A 24,826-nucleotide genomic window follows, 5' to 3' on the forward strand; every position below is an offset into this window, starting at 1 on the left:
CTATACCACAGGTCCAAAAACTGCCTCTAAATATAAAGATGGGGTAAATTGTAGGACTCACTTCAACTTTTCATCCTTCAAGCTGGACTTCTCATTATCTAATATCTAAAATTCACTGTCTCATATATTTTGTCCAATTCTAGTTGTTTGAAATAGGATGGCTACCAGTTATTCTGTTATGATTATAAACAGATGTTTCATGTTATTTTCATGGTTATGTTAACTGATCTTTAAGTGAGGATACACAGCAATTAAAATGTAATAAAAACAATGTATGTGGCATTTCCCCATCATGAAAACAATACTGTTCTTGAAGTCAGAAAATGGGTTCCAGTCCTAGATATTCCAGTTGATCCACTTTGGATACGGCAGGTAGGTAACTGTTCTAAATCTCATTAAATCTGTGATCTTAATGTCCAAAAATTAGATATTAAATCTGTGATCTTAAGTCCAGAAATTAGATAAGGTTCATCAAAGGTAATTTACTTGGAAGATATGTATAGAAAATAACCTAATAAATCTTTGTATGTAAACTCATATAATAAACCCTCTGATTTAACCATTATTGTTTTATATCCTTACCAATTAAAGTGTATTAAAATATAAAATGTAAATATAAAAAACATAAGATAATTATAATACATTAATAAAATTAATTTTACCTTTTCAGATTTTTTAAAAGTTTTATTTATTTAAGTAAGCTCTACACCCAATGTGGGGTTCAAACTCACAACCCCAAGATCATGAGTAATATGCTCTTCTGGCTGAGCCAGCCCCATCTTTTCAGATTTAATATTATGTTTATGTCTTAACTGTTTAGGGGAGTCAAAGCATAATGTTGAGGATTATCTGTCCTTAAGTATCATCTGTAAAGTAAATCTGTAAACTGAAAATTCTGTTTTGCTTTTATTTCAGCTAAGGAAATCCACATTCCATCCCCTCACTTAGGATTTTATTCAAGAAAAGAGAGACTGACTACAAAATAATTACTTATAATATTCTAAAATAATCCAATTGTATAACCAAAAAAATGACAATAAATAGAAGAAAATTGGCTATTCACATCTAAAAAATGAACTATAGTATCAAATTCCATATTTTAAAAAAAATCTGCTTTCATCTTTTAAAATCTAGAATTAATCCCTGGTATGAGCACTAGACTAAGTTTAAAAGCAATAATAGTATCAATGGCCTTTTCCTCATCTATCATAAAAAGCTCTTTAAAGAATTTTTTTTAATATGGTACTTATTTTTTTAATGTTTTATTTATTTTTGAGAGACAGATAGAGACAGCATGAGCAGGGGAGGGTCAGAGAGAGAGGGAGACACAGAATTTGAAGCAGGCTCCAGGCTCTGAGCTAGCTGTCAGCACAGAGCCTGACGTGGGGCTCGAACCCATGAACTGTGAGATCATGACCTGAGCTGAAGTCAGACGCTTACTTGACTGAGCCACCCAGGCACCTCAAGAATTACTAATATACAAATTATGCATGACCCCCCCCCCCCGTATTGGAATCCATGGTGAGCATCCTTAATCAAATTTTGTTACTCCAGGTGCTCCCTTATGAATTTCTTAAAATGCTCTCTAAATTCCTTTACTCACACTATTGGAAAAATCTCTGCTCTGTTACTGATTTGTGTATGAACATTCCATAATAATGCTATTATGTTGTATTATTTTCAATTGAATCGTACATTTCTTAAACTTGAACATTTTCTTAAAGTCTTTGCTTGTTTGTTTAGGCTTACTGAGTTATTTTTCCAATTAACACATTTGAGCATCATAAAAGTCTGGATTTTCCTCTGGTTTAGGGCATGTGATAAAGTCCATTATTAATTTATACCTTGACAGTCATATATGAAATATTCTTTCAATCCTTATGTGTTTTTTTAGTGGTAACAAGGAAAAATCACAAAAATGAAATATGTTTACATACAAATATTAAGGGAATGTTTATTTCTTCTAAGTCAGAGTTGCCACAAACACTACTCCTTTCCTGCTAACTTGTAGAATTGTTTCTCTTCCTGATTTATTAACTCCCTGCACTAGTTCTAACCCAGCAACCAGTGATCTAATTTCCCATAACCTGTTTTCTCTGTCATACAACTTATTTTCTTTCTCTGAAACCACATGAGAAGTACAGGAAAACAAACAGAGAATAAAGTTTCAGAATAGCAGAACAAGAGTTCTCAAATTTAGTAGGGCTAGGAATCATTTAGAGACATGTTGAAATTTGCATTCCCAGGTCTCACACTCAAGAGATTCTTAATTTAATAAGTTTGGAGTGGGGGACACTAGTTTGAATTTTTAACACATAGTCTAGATGATTCGGATGTAGGTGTTCTGTGGACCAGAGTTTGAGAAATACTGCAAGCCCTCTGTCTGTAATAAGTATCTGATGTTTCCAGGTGACAGAAAAAGTATTCTGTACTCACTCAAGTAGACTGAAACTATGTTTTCCAAATCTGGTGTACAAATACCAGCACACTGAGCGAAACAATCCACTGAAGTAGGAAGAAGATATTAGAATTATCTTTTCACCTAAAAAAATCAGCTTTATCAATGTTAAGTAAAAGATTGATGCTTGGCACCTCAAAAAAGAGAGAGAGAGATTCAGAAAGGAGATACCAGTTCTTTTTTCATTGTCTTCTCCACCATTGCAATCTCATGCTGTTTATGACAGTACATAGAAAACCAAGCAAAAACAAACAAACAAATAAGATATAACTATTAACTGTGAGGAAAATATATAAAGATTTCTCAAAGGAGATGACGTCCCATATAATAAAATAATTGACATGGTAATACCACTTCTCTGACCATGAACCTAAGAAATAACTGAGGGAAAATAAAACTTATCCACCACAATGCTAATCTTAAAAAGTTATGTATTTGGAGCAGACATTTTTCATTTTCCATAACTTTGCATCTTGTGCCCACAAATTTTTCTTAATACCTTTTTTAACCCCTGGATACATATATTTAACCTATACCTCACAGTAGCAGGTGCTATGTGATTATTAAACCATACCAAGTAATCTAAAACCACCTGATTCCAGTTTCAAAGAGATAGGCCATAGCTCAAATATCACAGAGTTTAGTGAAGAAATATATCACTTTGGCCCTCATTTCAAACTTCTTAATTACTTAAAGTAAATAAGTGGGTTTCCTTCTGATTTTGCACTTAAGATTAAAATATAGTCATTTCCCCATCGTTCCATTCTGAGCTCTGAAAAAACTTTTATGACTTAACTATCTTACTTTACTACCATCTTCAATAATTTTCTCTTTATCCGACTGCAATAGACTTTACAATACAGTTTTTTTATATCCTATTCCAGTTTTTTATTCCTTTGTAATAATCTAAAAATAGATACTAATCCCTAACATTCCTAATATTTTATCATAAAAGAGGAAATAATTTGTGTTTGTCCTATGACCAAGCCACTTTTTTATTCCTATTATTGACTTGGTATGGCATTATTTTGTGTTTGTCAGTGTAACTTTCAAAATTTAAATTTTATTTACAAAATAATTAGCCAGTCTTACTTTTTCACCTCCAAAAAATTCTACTGATACTGAAGGCCAGGATTCTGTTGCCACCTATCCTTTACCTTGTTCTTATCAATAGTATTAATTTATTTAGTATTTTTTACTTGAAGTATGGTTGACATACAATGTTCATATTTGTTTCAGGGGTACAACATAGTGATTTGACAGTTCTATACATTATGCAGTGCTCACCATGGTAAGTATCGTTTCCATCTGTCACCACACAAAGTTATTACATTTTTATTGACTAGATTTCTTAAGCTGTATGAAAAGTGATATTTAATCAAATATTTACAAACATGCTCATTACTGAATCATGCCCTGAGTTTTATAAATTGTGAAAATTCCTTACAATCTGTAAAATTTAAACTAAACAAAGCTTTAAAATAAGATTTTTTAAAAAGAATTAAGAATCGCTTGATCATCGTTTTAAATAAATTGCTCTCTACAGTCAAAAAGCAAAATAGCAGTGACATTTTTATTTATACTCAACCTTTCATCTAAGAACATGTAATCTTTAAAAGTGATTATTACCCCGATTTTACCGCCAAGGCATAGAATTACAAAGATTGAACAGAAGTGAACTCAAGAGGCTATCTAATCTAGCTTCTATCTCCAAGGATGACTGCATTTTAACAATCCAAGAGATGTGGCCATCTTCTCTAGTTTTCAAAATCTCCAGGGAAGATGGTACAAGTTGCCTTGGCAATTTGTTCTGGTGTGTAATATCCCTTGTTATTCTCATAATCCAAATCTGAAGATAAGAAGGAAATAAAACCTGGTTCCCCAGATCCTCAGGGTTGTGGTTGTAAAATAAGAAGACGAAGAAATAGATATTTCAATAAGAACAATTTCCAATATCTAGTCAACTATTCACCTACTTCAAGCAACAGTCATTTTGAAAATACTCAGGCATAACAAAATTATTTATACCTATCTTAAATTCATAAAAAATGCCTCCCTTTAGTAAGAGAAATAATTTACAATTATTAGACGTATACATAGGAGTCCTGAAGATAAGAATAGCATATATTTATCGGGGAATTTCTGGGTAGTGGCCATTGCATTCCATGCATATCATATTGAATCTTTATATCACTTCTCTGAGGTAGGTGCTATTATTATCCCCATTTTTTAAATAAGAAATTGAAGCTAAGAGAAGGTAAGGTGTCCAAAGTCTTATTGATTCAAAGCTGAGATTAAAACCTCGACAGTTTGGTTATGTTTCACTGTCTCTCTAATAGATACTTAATAAATTTTAGTTGTAATTATCAGGCTGCTTTAGGATTGGTTGAAAAATCCTTCTCTGTAAAAAAAAATTTTCTTCAAACTCCTATTAGTTCCTCCACATTTTTGTCAGATTAAAGATGATCTGGGAAATATAAGTACTCTTTGAAAAACATGCATTTATATGACAAGTAATACTTCCCAAAATTTGCTTCTTAAAACAAATGATTTTTCTTAGACCCACCTAGATTTGCTTTTAAAAATGCATATGGATACTTTTAAATGGAATTTTAGTTATTTTGGACTTTACTTACTCATTCAAGAACCCAGTGGGTACTTCTAGGTCTTATTATTTTAAGCAAAAAGGAACAGATTTGAGATTTGAAGCTAGATTAGATTGGCTTCCCCATCTAAATATTCTACAAAATATTGTAACCAACTAGTGTTTCCGTAAGTGTAAACATAACTTTTAGCTAGGTAAATGGCCAGGTATAGGCTAGCCAAAGAAATCTTGCTTTACTGGGGCGTCTGGGCGGCTCAGTTGGTTAAGCGCCCGACTTTGGCTCAGGTCATGACCTCACGGTTCGTGGGTTTGAGCCCCGTGTTGGGCTCTGTGCTGACAGCTCAGAGCCTGGAGCCTGCTTTGGATTCTGTGTCTCCCTCTTGCTCTGACCCTCCCTTGCTCATGCTGTCTCTCTCTCTCTCTCTCTCTCTCAGAAATAAATAAAACATTAAAAAAATTTTTAAAAAAAGAAATCTTGCTTTACCAGGGTAATTTATGCTGTTAGTACAAGAAGCATGCTTATAAATAGCTGAAATTTGCATTCTATTAATACTTTCTTAATATTTCAGTTTATTAGCTGACATTGATATTTAAAAGAAAAACACCAACACATTCCAAAAGCCATGAAAATTTTGAAATTTAATATACTTTAATATTTAATACAAAATTACCTTTTTCATTGTTTCCTTTCCCACTGTAATCACATGCCCATCTTGCCCCAGGCCGTTCTTAAAGAACAGAATTCGGTTTGAGGTCTTCTCAGTGAGTTTCTTCATTCTAACAGAGAGAACAGGCTTGGTTTTCTGTCTTTTGACATCAGTAGGAAACATCAGCCCATTCATTGTCCAAGTTACTTTCTTCATTAACAACAGATGGTCTAGAAGAGAATTTTTTTAAGTCAAGTCAATATTTGGCTTCAAAACTAGAAATGGACACACATGCTTCCCCTCCCCCTCTTACCTATATCACATTCACTGGCCAGTCTCCATTTAGATGCTGGTTTTCTGAAATGCTACCACCAGCTTCCCACTAACCGTGACATAAGCTGTAGCAAGCTGTCTGCTCTGATAGCCTGCATAAATCATCATTTCTGAAGGGAACAGATGTTCAGGGTATGAAAGAGTAATACCACAATTTAGTCCTAATTAAAATTCACCTTAGCATGCCTCTATCACTGATCAGAGGCACTGGGCTGAAAGGGTCCACTGAAAAGGTCCAAGGTCCTTTGCTTACCATAAAACAATATTGGTCCTGAACTTCTGTCTTCTTTAGGGTTGGGAAACGCTTTATTTTCTCCTTAGTATGATTTATTATCCATGTTATTTTAAAGATGATGACCTCCAAATAGTAACCTTATACATAATTCTCCTGTGACTAGAAAGAAGGTGCCTTCTGGAATATCGTTGGTGAGAGTTTAAAAATATTTCATTAATAATAAAAACGAGCTCTGCGTTAACTGTTTACTTTGACCTATTTCTTTTCAAAGATGTGTGCAGGAATTTAAGTTTCAAAATTCCCACTCATATTAATGGGAGTGCAACTAAATGATTATGCATGACTCTGACAATGTGAGGGTAAGAACAGAGGTGTAGCATATTGCATACTAAGTTGCTCTCAGCATTCCTCTCTTTGCAAAAAGTTCATTTCATAAATAAATAATTTACACCTGGGTTATTTTTTTACTTGTGCATTCAATTTATTTTAGATGTTTTCTTGTCATATAAATTACTAAATTTATGTGATTTTACAATTAAAATAATCCCTCCCTCATCTGCTCTTTATTTGTCCTAATGAGTGAAGTAAAACTTTATTTGGATACAATTGAAAATAACTGCATTTATTTCCTCAAATTTCTACATAACTCTTCTCTATTAGCACTTAGCTTGAAAGAATCATGGCCTCTTTGACTTAGAAATGGTACTTTACATAAAATCTGCAAGTATTAATATGAAACACAAGCCACTGGTTCTGGGAACTTCAAGTCCCAGAATGGCTACATTAAATGCTAAAAAACAAAAAACAAAAAAAGGAAAACACTGTGTTTCTCTCTCTTTTTCTCTTGTGTACATACTCACACACATATACTTGTACACACACACACACACACACACACACACACATATACACACAGTGGGTAGAAATATGAGCAAAACTTTCAGAATAAATATTATAGATATGACTAAGCCTTTAAGAAGAGAAAAAATATTTTTACAGAAATTACTGTAATCTGAAATTGATAGGAATTAGAATTAGAAAAATAAGCTAGACATTAATGAGTTAATATATGCCCCAAAGAACTGAAAACAGGTACTCAAATAAATACATGAACATGCAGGTTCATAGCAACACTATTCACAATAGCCAAAAGGTATAAACCAAATATCCACCAATGGATGAATGGATAAATAAAATGTAGTATATACATACAATGGAATATTATTCAGCAGCTAAAGGAATGAAGTACTGATATATGCTACAATGTGGATGAACCTCAAAACATGCTAAGTGAAAGAAACCAGACATAAAAGGCAACATACTGTGTAATTCCATTATATGAAATATCCAGAATAGGTAAATACATAGAAGCAAAATGCAGCCTAATAATTGCTGGGATGGGAGTAGGGGCGAATGGAGAAAAATTTAATAGGTAAAAATTTTCATTTTGGGATGATGGAAATGTTTTAAAACTAGATAGAAATGGTGGTTGCACAACATTGTGAATGTACTAAATGCCACTGAATCGTTCATTTAAAAAGTGACTAATTTTACATTATGTGAATTTACCACAAAATAAATAAATAAAGGAAGAAGAGGAGAAAGAGATGGGACAGGGGGAAGACCAATGGTTAGTATCTCAGTGAAAATAAGAAACCATTTCTCACTCAGAAAGAAGAAAGTAAATTGTTATTGTTTGATGGTTTATCTATAATCCACATACAAACACACACAGATACTTTACAGGGCGAAAAGGGTCTAAACCTACAAACTAGGTTTGAATAACAGCTCTGTTACTTAGTGATGGCAGATGAGTTATAATTCTCTGATTTCTTACCTGATGAAGATTAAATATTTTATAGGTTAAAGTACCTAACACAATGAAGGTACTTCATAAATATTGGCTTCTTCCTCCACACCCCTAGAAATTCTAAACTTATTATGAAGCATTAGAGTGAATTAATTGTTATATCAGTGAGGGTCCAACCAGAAAAACAGAATCCAGCACTGAAGAGTATTTGAGTAGTGGGAATTGACTGCAGGGAATTGGTTATGTAGGTAATGGAAAAGACAGAGAAGCAACCAAAGGACAGTGAAGCAACCCAGAGATTGGTAGCAGCAAGAAATCACTCCTACCTTAGGGTGCCTGGCTGGCTCTGTCAGTACAGCATGTGACTCTTGGTCTTGCAGTTGTGAGATTAAGCCCCACACTGGGTGTAGAGATTACTTAAAAATAAGATCTTAGAAAAATAAAAAATGAAACCAGTCCCACCAAGGCCAAGGTGAGAAGGCCTTACAGGGACCCGGATTTTAAAAATCTTACCAATAAAGGCTTTTCCTCTTTGATGATCGAGAGTAGGGTCAGGTTTAGGGTGAGACAAGTGAAGGGCCATTAATACAAAACTGAAAGAAGCATGCTCAGATGCGCAAGTGTACAACCCTCAGTAAGTGCCTCCTTAAATTTGTCACGTAGGTGCATCACTCATCTTACCAGAGTCCCAGCCTTGCTTCTCTCCTCTATGCAGACTCCTTAAATTCCATTAAAATAAGGTTGACTGTTAGCCAGACCCTATTTTATATGATGTATAGATACTAGCTCATGATGTCCTCTCAACAAGTTTATGAGGTAGAAAATATTATCCTCACTTACAGGTGAGGAAACTGAGGCACAGAGAAGTAACTTGTGCAAGAGCTTGCAGCTAGCAGGTGGTGGCAGCAAGATATGAACTTAGTTCTAGAAACTTTATTCCTAATCACTACACTATTTGACTCTACCATATATTTTCTGCTGTTATTTTAAACAAAATTTCACAACTTTCCACACAAGTTGGACATACTTTCACATTTCTTATTCTTAGTGTTTCCACTTCTTTCACAGTTGTCCATTATCTCGGGAAGATCTTAAACCTTTACCTCCTAATCATTTTTCTGCAACCAACTGCTTAGTCATTCAATGATATTTACACTTACTAGGTGTCCATTCATCAACGTATCAGCGTGATAGCTGAGAACAGGGCAGAATAACTTGTGCAGATTACAGTCTCTTGGTGGAAAGATAGACAGTGGAAGCTCTCTCTGAAGAGGTGACTTTTTAAAAAATTTTTTTTTAATGTTGATTCACTATTTTTGAGAGACAGAATGGAGTGGGGGGCATGGTTTAGAGAGAGAGGGAGACACAAAATCCAAAGCAGGCTCAGGGTCTGAGCTGTCAGCACAAAGCCCAATGCAGGGCTTGAGCCCACAAACTGAGATCCTGACATTAGGTGAAGTCGGATGCTTAATGGACTGAGCCCTGAAGAGGGGACTTCTGAGTAGTGAGGCTTGAAGAATGAGAAATCGGTCATGAAAATCTGGGGGGAAGAGCATTCCAGGTAGGGTAAAAATCAAGCACAAAGTCTCTGAGATGAGAATGAGCTTGGCATATATGAAAAAGAAAAACAAAGTCTGGATAGAGGCAGAATGTGTATGCATAAAGCCTAAGAGGTAGAAAGAGGCCAAATTGTACAGAAAGGGATAAAGGGTTTGGATTTTATTCTGGATGTGAAGGGAAGCTATTCGAAGGTTCTCAGCAGGGCACCTATGAAAAACAGATTATAGCAGAGAGTAGATGACACTGGTAGTCCCCACCCCCGAATTCCCTTTATCAGGCTAGTGTACCCAAACTGGCTGCTGTAAGTCAACAGCCTCTAACAACTTAGAATTGCACCCTTCTCCTGGGAACTGCCCTTGACTGAAAGAAACAGCCACCTGGACAGGAAATGCCTGTGATGTGATTGTCTCTTACCTCCTACTCACAGGTACAGCCCACAGCCAATGACTGACTGACCGGGGACATAATGGCCAATCTCCTTGTCTTAAGGGGGCAACTCTGTGCTGTGCTTCCCACTCCAGATTGAGGCGAGCCTTTAGCTGAACACAGGGTATAGCAAAACTTCTTTCTCTACTCTAGTTGTTTCCTGCACTCTTTTACAGGGTTCATCTGAGAGTATTCCCTCACTAAGCCCCTCATACAAAAATCATCTCAGGCTCTTGCTTTGAGGGAACCTGACTTGAGTCAGAGTCAAAGAAGAGAGAACTAACTCTTGGCTATCTTTCTTCACAGTAACTCTTAAAAGCATCATTCCTTTCCATTCCCAGCCAGACCCACTTGTCCATTTCTCTCTCAGTCTTCTATCATCTACAAGAGCTTCCTAACCATATTTTATTTTCCTTCTTTATATATAACATCCTATACTCCAATTATAGATGAATTTTCCTAAAATATAAATTTTATCATTGCCTGAAGAGAAAGTTCTTGGAGCTAGCTTTTGAAGTTTTCCACTAGTCAGTCACCAGTCTCTCTGTCTGTCAGGTAGTCAGGAAATATTTATTGAACCTGTCCTTTATGTCAGACCCTGTGCAAGATATATGCTCCTTCCCTTAAACTTATGTCTAACAGAAGAGCTTACTGACAACCTGGCACTATCCAGGTTTTATCTTACCATAGTTTAAAGCACTATTTTACCTAAGCCAAGCTCATTATTCTTTGATTCTATTAAGGGCATTTTTTTTTTTTAAAGTTTACTTATTTATTTTGACAGAGAGAGAGAATGAGCAAGAGTGGAGGAGGATCAGAGAGAGAGAGAGAGAGAGAGAGAGAGAGAGAGGAAGAGAAAGAGAGAATTCCAAGCAGGCTCTGCACTGTCAGCACAGAGTCCAGAGCAGGACTCAAATTCATGAACCACAAGACCATGACCTTAGTTGAAATCAAGAGTCAGCTGTTTAACAGACTGAGCCACCAAAGCACCACACCAAAGGCATTTTTAAGTCCATTCTTCATCTATTCAGACTTAAGTCCTTCTCAAGATTCCATTTAAGATCTTCCTTTAGTGTTCCAGCCCACAACAGTCTGTCATCTCTTTGATTCTTTAGAGCACATGCAGTCTATACCACTCACTCATATATTCATCCATTCAGTAATGTTTGAGAACATACCACATTTCAGGTGTTGTATTACATATTAAGGAAAGAGTTTAAACCATTTGGAATTATGTGAATATTTTATAAATATATATTCTGTTTATGCTTCTATACTTAATTCCTTAGAAGGTAGGAATCTATATTTATTATTATTTTGCTCCAGGGTATATATAAATTCACCACACATGGTACAGTTACTAGATGTTAACACTTCTTATGGATTTAAATGTTCAATTGGTAGAAATTTAATTTTGTCAATTTTTAAACATACTAATTATACAAAACAAACTTTGTTGCCTGTGTGTATATACCTACCATTTTTATTCTTTACATCCTCCCAGTATGAACTTAAATATGACTGATCTACCACCTTCATGCTCATCGATGACCACAATGGTACAGAATTTCTTCAGGAAAAGAAGAAACCTGCCAAGGACAACTGCTTGCCAAATGAAGGTTTAGGAATGGAGTAAACTGGAATAAACTCAAAGTGTATTTAAGGTAAATGCTTACATATTCCTCAAGACTAATGGCAGGGGGGTCATCTCTCTTAAAAACTATTTCCCAGCTTGGACACCCTTCCCTTCTGCTTTCTGTGAAGATGTCTACCACTGGCAATCCCACCGTACCATCATTATCATTGTGTACTTCCTTAGCTAAATCTATACTGCCTACCTAGTGCATGGAGCAGGTGTTCAATAAGTGCTGCATGAATCAATGAATAAGGCCACCTTTTGTTTTAATATAACTTAATCTGATCAAAGAAATATATTCATAATTCTATTACCTGCAAATATGCAAGGACACTTTACTCAGTTAAAAATAGTCTAAAGTAACAAGAGATCACATTTCTGAAGTTTCAAATTGGTGTTCTGAAGGAACTCTTGATAGATGTAGGAAAAACACATAATACAGTAAATTTTAAAGTAAATTTGAAAATATAATTTATAACATAAAAATATATAGTTTTCTAAAGGTATTCCTCCTACTTTCCAGATCTTTGTTGATACTGATAAACATGCAAAGACTATTAGAAATATATAAAAATTTTTATACAAATAAAGATGTTTAAACCAACATGCAAAGCAATCTAATAAAATAGTACTAATTATGACCAAACCTGATTAAAAATATATTAGATAAACAGCTTTTCTAGTCGTTAAAAGCATGGGTTCTGAAGCTAAACTCCCTAGATTTGAATCTTAACTTTGCCTCTTACTAATTCTGTAATCTTTGAAAAAAATCAGTTACTCTTACTTGCTTTAGTTTACTTTTCTTTGTTTTTTATTTTTATCTTTTAAGTTTTTTTTTTTTAATATTTACTTACTTTTGAGTGAGACAGAGCATGAGCGGGGTAGGGGCAGAGAGAGAAGGAGACACAGAATCTGAAGCAGTCCCCAGGCTCTGAGCAAGCATTCACCAGAGAGCCCGATGTGGGGCTCAAACCCACAAACTGTGAAATCATGTCCTGAGCTGAAGTTGGATGCTCAACCATCTGAGCCACCCAGGTGCCCCTTCTTTATTTTTTCAGAGACAGAGAGAGAGAGAAAAAGAGAGAAAGTGGAGAGGAGCAGAGGGAGGGAGGGAGGGAGAGGGGGAGAGGGGGAGAGGGGGGGAGAGAGAGAGAGAGAGAGAGAGAGAGAGAGAGAGAATCTTAAGCAGGCTCCACAGTCAGCGCAGAGCCCAACACAGTGCTTGATCCCACAATCCTGGAATTGTGACCTGAGCCAAAAGCAAGAGTTGGACCCTCAAATGACTGAGCCACCCAGGCACCCCTGCCTTAGTTTTCTTATATGAGAAATGAGAACAGTAATAATTATTCCCTTATTTGTTGTATGGATAGAGAGAATTTCTACAGATAAAACACTTATGTGTAAGTATAAAACACAGTAAATGGTGACATTATTATATCCTCATAATTTTCATCAAGAATAGCCTATACAGAGTAATGTGTTAAGTGCTTTGTATACATTAACTTGTTTTATCTTCACAATCTTAGGCGGTAGGTAACATTATTATATCCATTTTATAGACAAGGAAAATGAGACCTACAGAAATTAAGCAACTAGATCTTTATCATAGAGATCTCTATCATACAGTCTTTAAGTAGATCAGAGATCAGACCCAGGCTGAATGATTCCAGAGCCTGCTGTCTTAACCATGACACTGTAAAAAGTAATAAAAGAACTCCACTAGTTTAAAATGAGATTTCCCCTACTTATTTTCCCACATTCTACCATAGTTCCACCTTAAGACCATCTAAAAAGCAGCTGCCCTCAGTGCCTATAATTTGGTCAAAATGTCCTCATGAAAACTACTGTGATTATGGCTAACAAAAAAACCCCAACATCACTCATCATCAGGGAAATACAAATCAAAACTATGATGAGATACCATCTCACACCTGTCAGGATGAATAAAATTAACAACTCAGGCAACAAAAGATGTTGGTGATGATGCAGAGAAAAGACGATTCCTTTTGCACTGCTGGTGGGAATGCAAATTGGTGCAGCCACTCTGGAAAATAGTATAGAGATTCCTCAATAAATTAAAAATAGAACTACCCTATGACCCAGCAATTGGACTACTAGGTACTTATTCCAAGGATACAGGTGTGCTGTTTCAAAGAGGCACATGCACCCCAATGTTTATAGCATCACTACTGACAATAACCAAATTACGGAAAGAGCCCAAATGTCCATCAACTGATGAATGGATAAAGAAGGTGTCGTATATATATACTCAGCAATCAAAAAGAATGAAATCTTGCCATTTGCAACAATATGGATGGATTATGCTAGGCGAAATTAGTCAGTCAGACAAAGACAAATATCATATGACATAACTTATATGTGGAATTTAAGATACAGAACAGATGAACATAAGGGAAGGGAAGCAAAAATAATATAAAAACAGGGAGAGGGTCAAAACATAAGAGACTCTTACATATAGAAAACAAATTGAGGGTTGATGGAGGGGCTGTGGGTGGGGGAATGGGTGAAATGGGCAAGCGGCATTTAGGAGGATACTTGTTGGGATGAACACTGGGTTTTACATAAATTAAAAAAATAATTTAAAAAAAAGAAAACAAAAGAATTACTGTGATTTGTTTACAAATCTTTGTGTCTGAATACCTTGGCAAGTACTGACATTTCTTTGTTCTTTGTTGTGAGGGCTGTCCAGTGCATTATGGAATATTTAGTAGCATCCCTGGCCTCTGCCCATTGGATATTAATAGCACCTTCCCAGTTGAAACAACCAAAAATGTCTCCAGACATTACCAATACTTCTCCAGGGGTCAAAATCACCCTCAGTTTAGAACCACTGAAATAAAAGATTTTGAGATAATCTCCCTCTGCAGAGGTGTCGGGAGCTGCAAATAAGCCATTGGCACACAACATACCTTTTTCTGATTCCAAACTTTGACCATGGCTTTTCCCTCCCTTCTTGTGGGCTCTCTCTCTTTCTTTCCAACTGAGACCCACCTCTTCCAAGAAGTTTTCTTTGATCTATGTTTCTTCAGGACTTACAGCTTCGTCTTTGTGCCCTCATTTTATTAAACTTCTATAGTTTTGTATATGTGTCCCTGTTATAATTTGAGCATTTTAAGGGCATAGAAAGTGTTTTTATCTGTGTGCCTCTAGTGTCTAGCATACTGTAAACAAGTGTGCTTATTACATATTTAATAAAATAATATAAATTGATTATACATTTTTAATGTAAGCAATTAATCCCTGATGCATAGCCAGCACCTGAAATAGTGTTTATCATATAATAAATGTTCAAAAAAATATTTGTGACGGAGCCTGGATGGCTCAGTCAGTTAGGCATCTAACTCTTGGTTTCAGCTCAGGTCATGATTCATGATCACACAGCTTCATGTGTTCGAGCCCCCTTCAGGCTCTGTGCTGGCGGTGTGGAGCCTGCTTGGGATTCTCTTTCTCCCTCCTTCACTGCCCCTCCCCCACTCGTGCTGTCTCTGTCTCTCTCAAAATAAATGAATAAACTTAAAAATATTTGTAGAATATTTGTCAAACGTGTCAGATAAGAGCATCATTGTTATTTCACTAGATATATATTAGGTAATATTTTCATTACCTGTTTTTTTCTGTATTTTGGAAAAAGACTACATTTTGTTATTCATGATTAATTAGGTTTTTCACTGCCATGTCCTTCATTGAATTTACTCAGAAACCAAAATATGTATTATGAAGGACAGCTCAGAGTAGGAAGAAGTGAAAAAGTCATAGGCTTAGTCATTACAATGCACTGGCTTCAGAATTATAAAACCTTGAGGTTCAAAGAAACTAAAAATTATTGACTCCAACCATCTGCTTCATTTATTCAATTATTCATTCAACAAACATGCACTTACTGCCTATCACATGTTCCCTGCTGCCTCAAAGAGTTCTCAGTCGGTTTGGGAAGACAACAAAGAAAAATAAATACAAAATATGGCAGGTGCTTGGTCAGAGACATCCACAGGGTATAGGGAGAATATGGAGCAGGGACATGTACCACAGCTCATGGTGGCCAAGGCAAGCTCCCTAGAGGAAGGACATAAGGTAGGACTTAAAGGACACACAGAGGGGGTAAAAGAATGAGACCATAATCCAGAGAGAGGAAACGATATAAAGAGCCAGAATTCTGCAACAATATGATGGATCATTGGGAGGAGACGAAACACACAGTGGCCAGGCATGGAGCAAGGAAGGTGGGAAGTAGTCATATTAGAGCCTCTGTACCACGCTTACAATCCTTACACTTCCCAAAGCAGGCCATTCCATCTTTTGGAAAGGTGGGACTATTGGGAAAAATCTTACTTACATTAAGGCAAAATCTATTCTAGGAAACAAACCTATTAGGATAAAGTGAGGAAAAGGACAGCTCTAAAGCATCATGTCCTTGAAGTGTGGCCCATGGGTTTCCTATATGAGAACAGCTGGAGAACCAGAGAACCCTTATATTTAGCAACACAAGGGGATTCTTCTGTACATCACAGCTCTAGGGGTGCATCTAGGGCTATATGTCTTCACATGAAGAAATGTGGTGAGGGCTGACAGCCAGGGTAAGCATTATTATATCCAGAGGCAAGAAGAAAAAGTCAATTTTTTTTTAAAGAACTGATTTTCTTAAAGGAATACCCCCAACATGGGCCTCAAACTCACAACTCCAAGATAAAGACATGCATGCTCTACCAACTGATCCAGCCAGACACCCCAGAAAACCAGAATATTTACTTTTCCACTGCAGCATGGATAAACTGAAGATGCTCACCAAAGACTCAACTAAGTTTTAGTCTGGGTGAGGAAGAGTATTAAGTGAGATTGGGAGTGGGTAGAAGAAGAAGTAATCAAATGGTAAGGGGCTGGCTGGGTACTAGGGCAGGAACCAGGCCAAGTATTAAAATAAGAAACTTAGTGTCATCTAAACCCACTTTGAGCTTCTCAGAAAACATACTAGCCATACCTAGCAAATGCTTTCTATACCTTTGTCTTTTGTTAACTTTCTCATCCCCAAACCCTGGCATCTCTTCCAGTGTTGAGGCTTTCTGGTACCTTTGCAAGATACCATCCCCCCATCTCCTCCCCTTCATGGTGAAATTGAAAAAAAGTGAGTCTAGCTCCACAGTCCTTCAGCTGTGCAAAATAGTGGGCAGTGGCCCTGATCCTTACCAAAGATCACACTATCTCTTCTTCCTTTCAATAATAGTTAACAAGCACTGACTGTATGCAAGGTACTACAAGAAATATAAAGAGAAGTATTAAATGAAAGAATACAGCTTCCTATCACCACCAAAAGAATGACTGAGGAGAAAAAATGGGCAAGAATGTGCATTCCTGAGAGGATGTGGGAGGGCTGAAAATCGCAGTTCTACAGGTTCCTGGGAGAATCTTTTATCCCAGCACTCCACTTCTGAGCATTGTCTGGTCTCAGACAAGCATTAGCATAACCATTAGCCTCTCTGCAATGTAATTATTCTTGGGCTGGCTTACTCTGGCCCCCTGCCAAACAGGAACATTCACAAATCTACATATGAATTTGGGGTAGGCGATTTTTAATATACTCCTCCTAAACATCCACTGACTGTTTACAGCTGAGCCTGCTGCTCTGAAGAGATCTATTTTCCTGGCAGCCACCTCCTTGAAATATGGAGGGTTTGCCATGGTACCTATTTCATTTGGTCCTTCATTCATCCATTGAATAACATTTACTGAGCATCTATTAAGTGCCAGACTCTGTGCCAGAAAATGATGGTGAATAAGGTAGCCATGGTTTCTGTCTTAAACTAACTTGCTCTGGAGGGGACAATAGACAAATCTGATGATTACAAAAGGGGATATTGAGAATGCAATGGGAGCTTACCCTTACTAGTGGGAGCTTCCCCAGAGAATAGGACCAAATACAATGCCTATCTCTATATGAATCTCAACAGAAGGATCCCTGGAGGCCCCCTTAGGAGAGTTCTTGAGACTCTGTCTTGTTGACAGTACTCTCAGCACTGTCTGAGAGTGGTCTTAGTCTCACCTCATCCTCTCCTTTAAATTTGCTAGCCATACCTAGTGGGTTCCAGAGGTGTCCCTGTCCTCTCCTCATGCACTTCTTCCTGGAACGTTAAGAGACCACTGGGTGAGAATGGCAGTGGAGACTACACTCCAGTGGAATTCTAAGGCTCAGCATAACCTTGGAAAATACCTCCCCAATAGGCCATCTTCAGATGCTCAGGGACTACTAAGTCCTCTTGACTGTTCATACATTTACTCTCCTGAAGCACTCAGAAAATGTTAGGCCCCAAACACACGTTTTATTTCATTTTGAAGAATCCACATCCTATTTTATTTTCATGGTTTTGTTTATAACTAAATCATGAAAAAGATAAAGCACTTTCTAGCCTGCTTCTATGTTAGAAAGTCTACCTATAATATCATTACATTTTCACAGTCTACTTGAAAAAAGACAACATCTGGCATAAAATTAAATAAATCTGGGTGCTCCCACATTGTAATTTTCAATTTTGCATGTGCCAGGCTAAAAGAATACTGCCTTTTGTCACCAAAATAAAAGCAGCACATTTGCAACTTCAAATCCATGAGCTTATTAAAAGTCTTATTTTAAAAAATTCATTCTCTTGTAGTTGGGCAATAAACTTGAAAATACTTTAATATTCTGATTGTCAAGTAGTTATAGATAATGACATTAAATATGAACAAGCACATCATTTCATGGGTGCAAGATAAGTTTATAAAATATAAATGCTCTGACAGTAAGAAAACATACTGCTATACTCAATTATATCATCTGTTCAAAATACAATTGCTTCTATGTTTGGTAAATAGAATAATCCAGGTCACATTCCTGTGTTCAAGTGAGTTTCTAGTCACTCCCTTTTCTTTAAATACTTGTGTTGTTTCTGCATGTTCCTAAGTGTCATCATTTATTGCTATAGGCATGATGGCTATATTTAACTAATAATGACAGTGGTTGTCATTAGATTTTAACTCAGTAACACTAGTCTGACATATCATTTGAAGTATGTCTTCAATTTAAATTTGATTAAAATTACAAACATCCCATCTATTGTGCCAATCAAAATGTTGTCACCCTTTCCCTGAACTTTTCTATGAACTTTCTTGAAATAAGTTATGGCAGCTTTTAAGTTAAGGCTAGCCTTGGGTCATAAACATATTTTAAAATATGACTCTTGGAATAGAGCAGAGCAGGGCCACTTGGGGCTCCTTTTAAAAAAGGACTTGATTTTGACTTACATATTGGACAAATTCTTAAGGCAAAAAGCACATATAATGAGAGTTTAAAGGCTCTAACTCAGATTCCTATATCATGCTATATACACAGGTGCCTAGCAGGGATTTGAATTTGCTTGGGTGCATTTTAAGATCTTGGATCTAGCAAATACCTTTGATAGTAAAATCAGGTATTTGTGACAGCTTGTATGAAAAGCTGGTGGAAATGTGCCTAGCAAGAGATAGTGCATAAGGAGGGAAAATAAATAAAGATCAGGTAGAGATACAATGTTTTAGACATCTACTATGTATGGCAGGCTTTTACATACATCATCTTATTTACTCCTCATAATGACACTGTGAGGTGTCTACTATGGGGCTCAATTTGTGAATAAGAAAACTGAGGTTGACAGAGCCTAAGTGACTTGCCCAGGCTCACACTGTAGTTTCCTTCCCTGGAAGTAATGAAGAAATCAGAGATGTTTTTGCTATTGGTTTTCCTGAATCTAGCTAGCTATTCTAAAAAGGGAGGAGTGGGCATAAGGTTCTGATTAATACTTTGGGATATTAATAGCAATTGGAACCTTAGTTATGTTTAAAAGATGCTATTCTCAGTGTTCTATTTAGACTAGGAATTTATAGACATTTAATTATCAAATAATTTATCTTGTTTTAGAAGTAAAGACAATACCCAATAATTCTTTAAGATATTAAAGAATTAAAGAATAAAACCTCAGTTTTACAAGTAAAGTCACTGAAGCACAAACCAACTTGTCCAAGGTTATACACCAGGGACCAGAAGCTTGCAAGATCATCTGACTTCAAGGCTAGTGTTCTTGCCACTAAATAATAATGTGTTTCTCATGTCTTTCCCAATAGATGTCTGAAAGCTTGAAAAACTAATGGTCTAAAAGGCAAACCCCTGAAATGTGCCTAAAAGATTTGATTTAAAGTTTACTGCAAATGCCTATTTCATTTGAAAAAATCATCTCCTTTTGTTTCCATGAGATTATTTATTCTTATGATACCAGCATTTTTATTTGCTTTATAACACTTACCACTGTCAATAAACACCTTATTTAATTCTTTATATATTTCTTGTCTTTGTTCCTTCTACCTCTCTTAGCTCCATGAGACCTGTCTTGTTTATACCATAAGCTTAAGGTTTGGAGCAATCCCTGGCACAATGTAAAGAGTCAATAAACATATTTTGAGGGAATGATGAAATGAATGGATGGTCTTTCTTTAACTATCCCTTTGCCGCCTTAGACAGAGAACTACAAGTTTCTTTTTATTATTACCTCTCACATATTCTCTCGGCTGTAGTCAGGGAGATATTCTCTCTGTCTACGCTTACTCATGTAGCAAAAAAGTCAACATGATAAAGACAGTCTTTATAATACTTCTGAGTTAATACTATGGTGAAGGAGCACCTGGGTGGCTCAGTCAGTTGAACATCTGACTCTTGTTTTTGGCTCAGGTCATGATCTCACAGTTCATGGGTTTGAGCCCTGAATCGGGCTCTGCACTGATGGTGTGGAGCCTACTTGTGATTCTCTATCTCCCCTAGTCTCTGCTTCACTCTCTTACTCTCAAAATAAATAAATAAACATTAAAAAAATACTCTAGTGAGAATTAAAATTTATCTGGTTTCTTTGCAGCTGTAACAGAAGGACCTTATCCAAAATCCTTAAGGTCAGGTGTATTCCATAAATAGAATTTGTGGATACAAAAATGTTAATATAGTGCATATATACCAACAGTGCATACATCATACATTATGAAATGTATCCAGCAAGGTTTAGGGTAGCAGCCCATAACCAAACATAGTAATTATTTTTTAATTATAACAATTGATTAGTTATACTAAATAAGGTTCTGCTACCAAATGAGTTCTGAAAAAAATGTTTTATCTTCTGCAATTTGAGTTTAGGGATTGAATATAAGATTATGGACTTGTAGCACTAACTCAGGGATTTTGAGGAGTAAATATAATACACTTAAAGTACATAACTCTGTGCAAGACATGCAGAAAGTATTCAAATTACCAGACAGTTCTAGGTTTGTAGACACCTTCACTAAACAAGCATATTCTTTATGTACATACGCAACTCAAAAGTTCACGAATATGTCAAGGATTTAGATGACTCTCAATGATTGGATAATTTGACCATATAAGGAGATGCTGCCACTTGCATGCTCTAGATTTTCCAATATATTAGTTAAGGACAGTTTTTGGAGGGCCCATCTCTTTCAATGTTCTACATTGTTTTATCTACATCTGTTTATATAGTAAAGATATGCTACACTCTTACAGGTTTTAAACATGTGGGATAGGGAAATAAATAAACTATATGCTTAAGTTTTACTCTCGCCTGTAGAAATAGAAAAAAGAATCATGTGCTATCTCAGAAGAAAGTGAGTTTTTTCTCCATCTAATGTCATATTCTTGTTTTTGAATATGTGCAGCTAAGTGGGAGATTACATGGACTGACTATAATAATCTTGCCTATTAGGATACTATGCAAACAATGTGATAGCCAGTAATTTGGGAAAGCCCACCCTGATCCCTGCTGTAGTTGCCTGAATTAAGTAGTGGTCACCACATGTGTGATCTTCACAAAACCCAGTGTCAGCTTTAGCAGGACAAAGCAGTCCTTGGTATAGTCAGCACTGTAGCATTGTCTTGAGATCTAGCAGCAAGAATGGCAGGTGTGACATGAGGTGGGTGGTGGGTTATTTCTTGAAACTTGTGCTTTTAACACAGCCATTTAAAAATCAACAAATTCAGGAGACACATAATGGAACAAAATATAATGCATGAATCCAGGTTCATTAAACTAATGCATTTTTTGAAAAACAAAATATGACAGAACATTTCATTATTGACGTAGATAGGAGAAAAAGTGTTATGCTGCTATTTAGAATGTGTCTTGTGTCTCGTGGAATTGAAATATTTCCAAATCATCAATAATTAAAATGATGAGAATCCATCATTTCACTGACATTTACTTCTACATGAAAAGATGGCCTATTTTAAATGTGCTCACACATATTCTTGTCAATCACAAGCTGTCACAGCAAATTATTTCATTTTGTAGATCACATGGCTGTTAGCAGAAAATCTCTAGGCTTAAATTTAGATCTTAGGTGTAGTATCAAGAATTCTTTTCATGGATTTTCTTTCTGGGACTACATCTTCACAATACAGTATATAAAAGATGTAAAATCTTATTCATAGTACTCAGTTTCATTTCTGGTTAACAAAACTCAGGACTGAAATGAATCACTGTAAATGATAGCTCTAAAAGCCAAATAGTTGAATAGAATATATAGGAAAGAAATGAAAATATAAAACTAAAGAAAACTTCAAACAATCAGAACACCACACAGTGGAACTTGGACCCAATGAGTTAGGTCCACACAGTTTTTTTCTCTCATCTTTTTTAAGACATTTAAGTAATTGCAGGGCATTTCCTATGCTAGGCTGGCACTGCCTACAGCTTCTAACAGTTATACAGGATCTAAACTCTCATAAACCCCATGAATCTGATGCATTTTCACTGTGCCACCATTAAAGAAGATTGAGGAAATTGTATAAAACCTAAAATGCATACCCAAGAATCTGAAAACTTTTTTTAACAAAGTCTCTGCAAACAATTCATTAACTACATCTTCACAATTCTAGTGAATCATTAATTGATTTCAGAATCTTTAAAGTCTAGAATTATATGACCTAATAAGACAGTTGATCTTCGTCAACAGTAATCATAAAAAAGATTTCTATTTTTCCCATATACAATCTTCTGCTTAGGCATTTAGCTTCAACATATAAGAATTATTCTGATACTGCATTTCAACAGGGAATGCTTCATGTCAGTCTTGACCTTGGCTTGACCTCTATATGAAAGCTTTGTGTTTCCAGGTATGTGATGAATAGCTCTCTGGCTTTCTATTACATCCAGTGGTACTGGCTGTCAACAGTGGTACTCAGAATGGGTAGTAAAGTAGTTAAAAATTAGAGATGTTCCTTAGGTCTTTTTCTACTTCAGTAAATCTGAAAATAGTTCTGAGACAATTTTCACTGTTGACATTGCTTTTCCAAAGAATAATAAGAAAACAGTGAAGTATGGAAATATAATTGGCAAAATATACACAGACTTATTTGGGTTTCCTGTACCAGAAATGATGTAAATTTTCCTTTGGAGGACCCATTTGACTTATGTTGTTAAACAGGGTCCTCAATTTTAAGGATTTGTCATTTATAAGCTCCCTAAAGACCAGGACTTCTATCCCTAAGCCAGGACTGACAACATAGTAGATACTTAAGAAATAGTAATTGGTTTAAACTCAGATTGAATTGAATTAAGTTGAATTTAATAATGATTAGAAAAAAAAGTCAGACTATAATCCCCTCTTTTCATCTGTCTCTGATCTGGTCTAGTACCTGGCACATAGTAGGCTCTCAATGAATGTTTGCTGAATGAATGGAAATCTTCATATTAAAGTAATGGCCAGTTACTGACTATAATGCCTGTTGGTTCACTGAACATAAAATATTCATGTTCACATAGAGAGATACAAGAGTTGCACCCAATTCTGCCAGCTCTTTTCCTCCTATTTACTTTTAGAATGCTTCCTTACTCTAAATTTATCTACCACCTTCAAGGCTATTCACACATGTCTTATTTTTACGGTATACTCGTGGGAAGCTGATAAATTATTGATTACCTATAAAATACATGCAAGAAAGGTAATTTTAACCTTATTCAAAAAAGCGCATGTGAATATGTGGGATATGTATACATATATATGAAATCTTCCCATACTTCTCTCAAATTATTTAATTCAAGTGAAAGACTTTACTATGTATATATAATATTCATTTACATTTATATTCTTAAGGTTCTGGAAGAAACCCAATATCAGTCTTTAGTCTGATAGGCTTATCTATGAGCTTAACTTAGACAAGTGGCTTTTTCCCCATTATACTTATCCTAGGTCTTTTTAACGGACATGTGATATGCTAGTCTGTGTCCAAGCTCACCTACAATTTCTTTTCTCAAAAGACAAGGCACATCTGCCACCTGCTCTACTCCGTGTCCCAGCAACAACTGTCGAGCAGCATAAAGATTGATTATCAGTCAAAAACCATTGCACAACACCAGATTTTGGTGGGTTAAGCTTGCTGATCCAGCAAGAGATGGTGTGAAATTTTCAGGAGTGTGTGCCAACATTTTGGTGCTAAAAGAACAGCAGTGCATGTCACAGTGAAATACAGCCAAAGATATGCAGACAAAGCAGAGAAGTTTTTTGTTCTGGACTTGGCTTTAAAAAGGATAAAAGAGAAAACATAAAGTAGGAGGAAATTAGTTTGTACATTTAAAAATCATCCACCAAACTAGTCATGTGTTTAACACTGTTGTTTTAGGCATACATGTCCAGACAATTTTCTACGAAGCTTAGCTGTAAATAATTTTTATATATCTCTTCAATACCATTATCAATGAAAGGCAAATATTTCTTACTAATAAAAACAATCAATATTTTAAGGAAGCACTCATCACATACACATTTAAATATAAAATAGTCACAGAAACATTTACCCACAAAGACTCATGTTTTTATACAAGATGATTTATACAGATGATTCAATGAATGCAAAATAAAAGGAACCATGATTTAAAATTAAATCAAGGTTTGAAAAATATATGAGTCTACACTTTTGCACAGGTAATTTTTACTAAGTATTACAGCAACAAGTTTCTTTACCTTGAACCAAATTACTTTGGACTTTCTACTGATTTCAAAAAATTATTCCTGATGATCAAGTATTTTCAAAGAGAT

At 35.8% G+C, this 24,826-nt stretch overlaps 1 protein-coding gene across 1 annotated transcript in view; it reads right to left on the bottom strand.

Moving 5' to 3' along the window:
* Positions 1–24,826, bottom strand: part of LOC120221768 (doublecortin domain-containing protein 1-like) — a 103,541-nt gene that overhangs the window by 33,967 nt on the left and 44,748 nt on the right. Inside the window, exon 7 of the mRNA XM_039219334.1 lies at positions 5,735–5,940. Coding sequence (XP_039075265.1) covers positions 5,735–5,940 — 206 coding nt within the window. The remainder of the gene's footprint in view (positions 1–5,734; positions 5,941–24,826) is intronic.

Source organism: Hyaena hyaena, unplaced genomic scaffold, assembly GCF_003009895.1.
Source record: "Hyaena hyaena isolate Hyena2069 unplaced genomic scaffold, ASM300989v1 scaffold_807, whole genome shotgun sequence".
In the NCBI taxonomy this organism is placed as follows: Eukaryota; Metazoa; Chordata; class Mammalia; order Carnivora; family Hyaenidae; genus Hyaena; species Hyaena hyaena.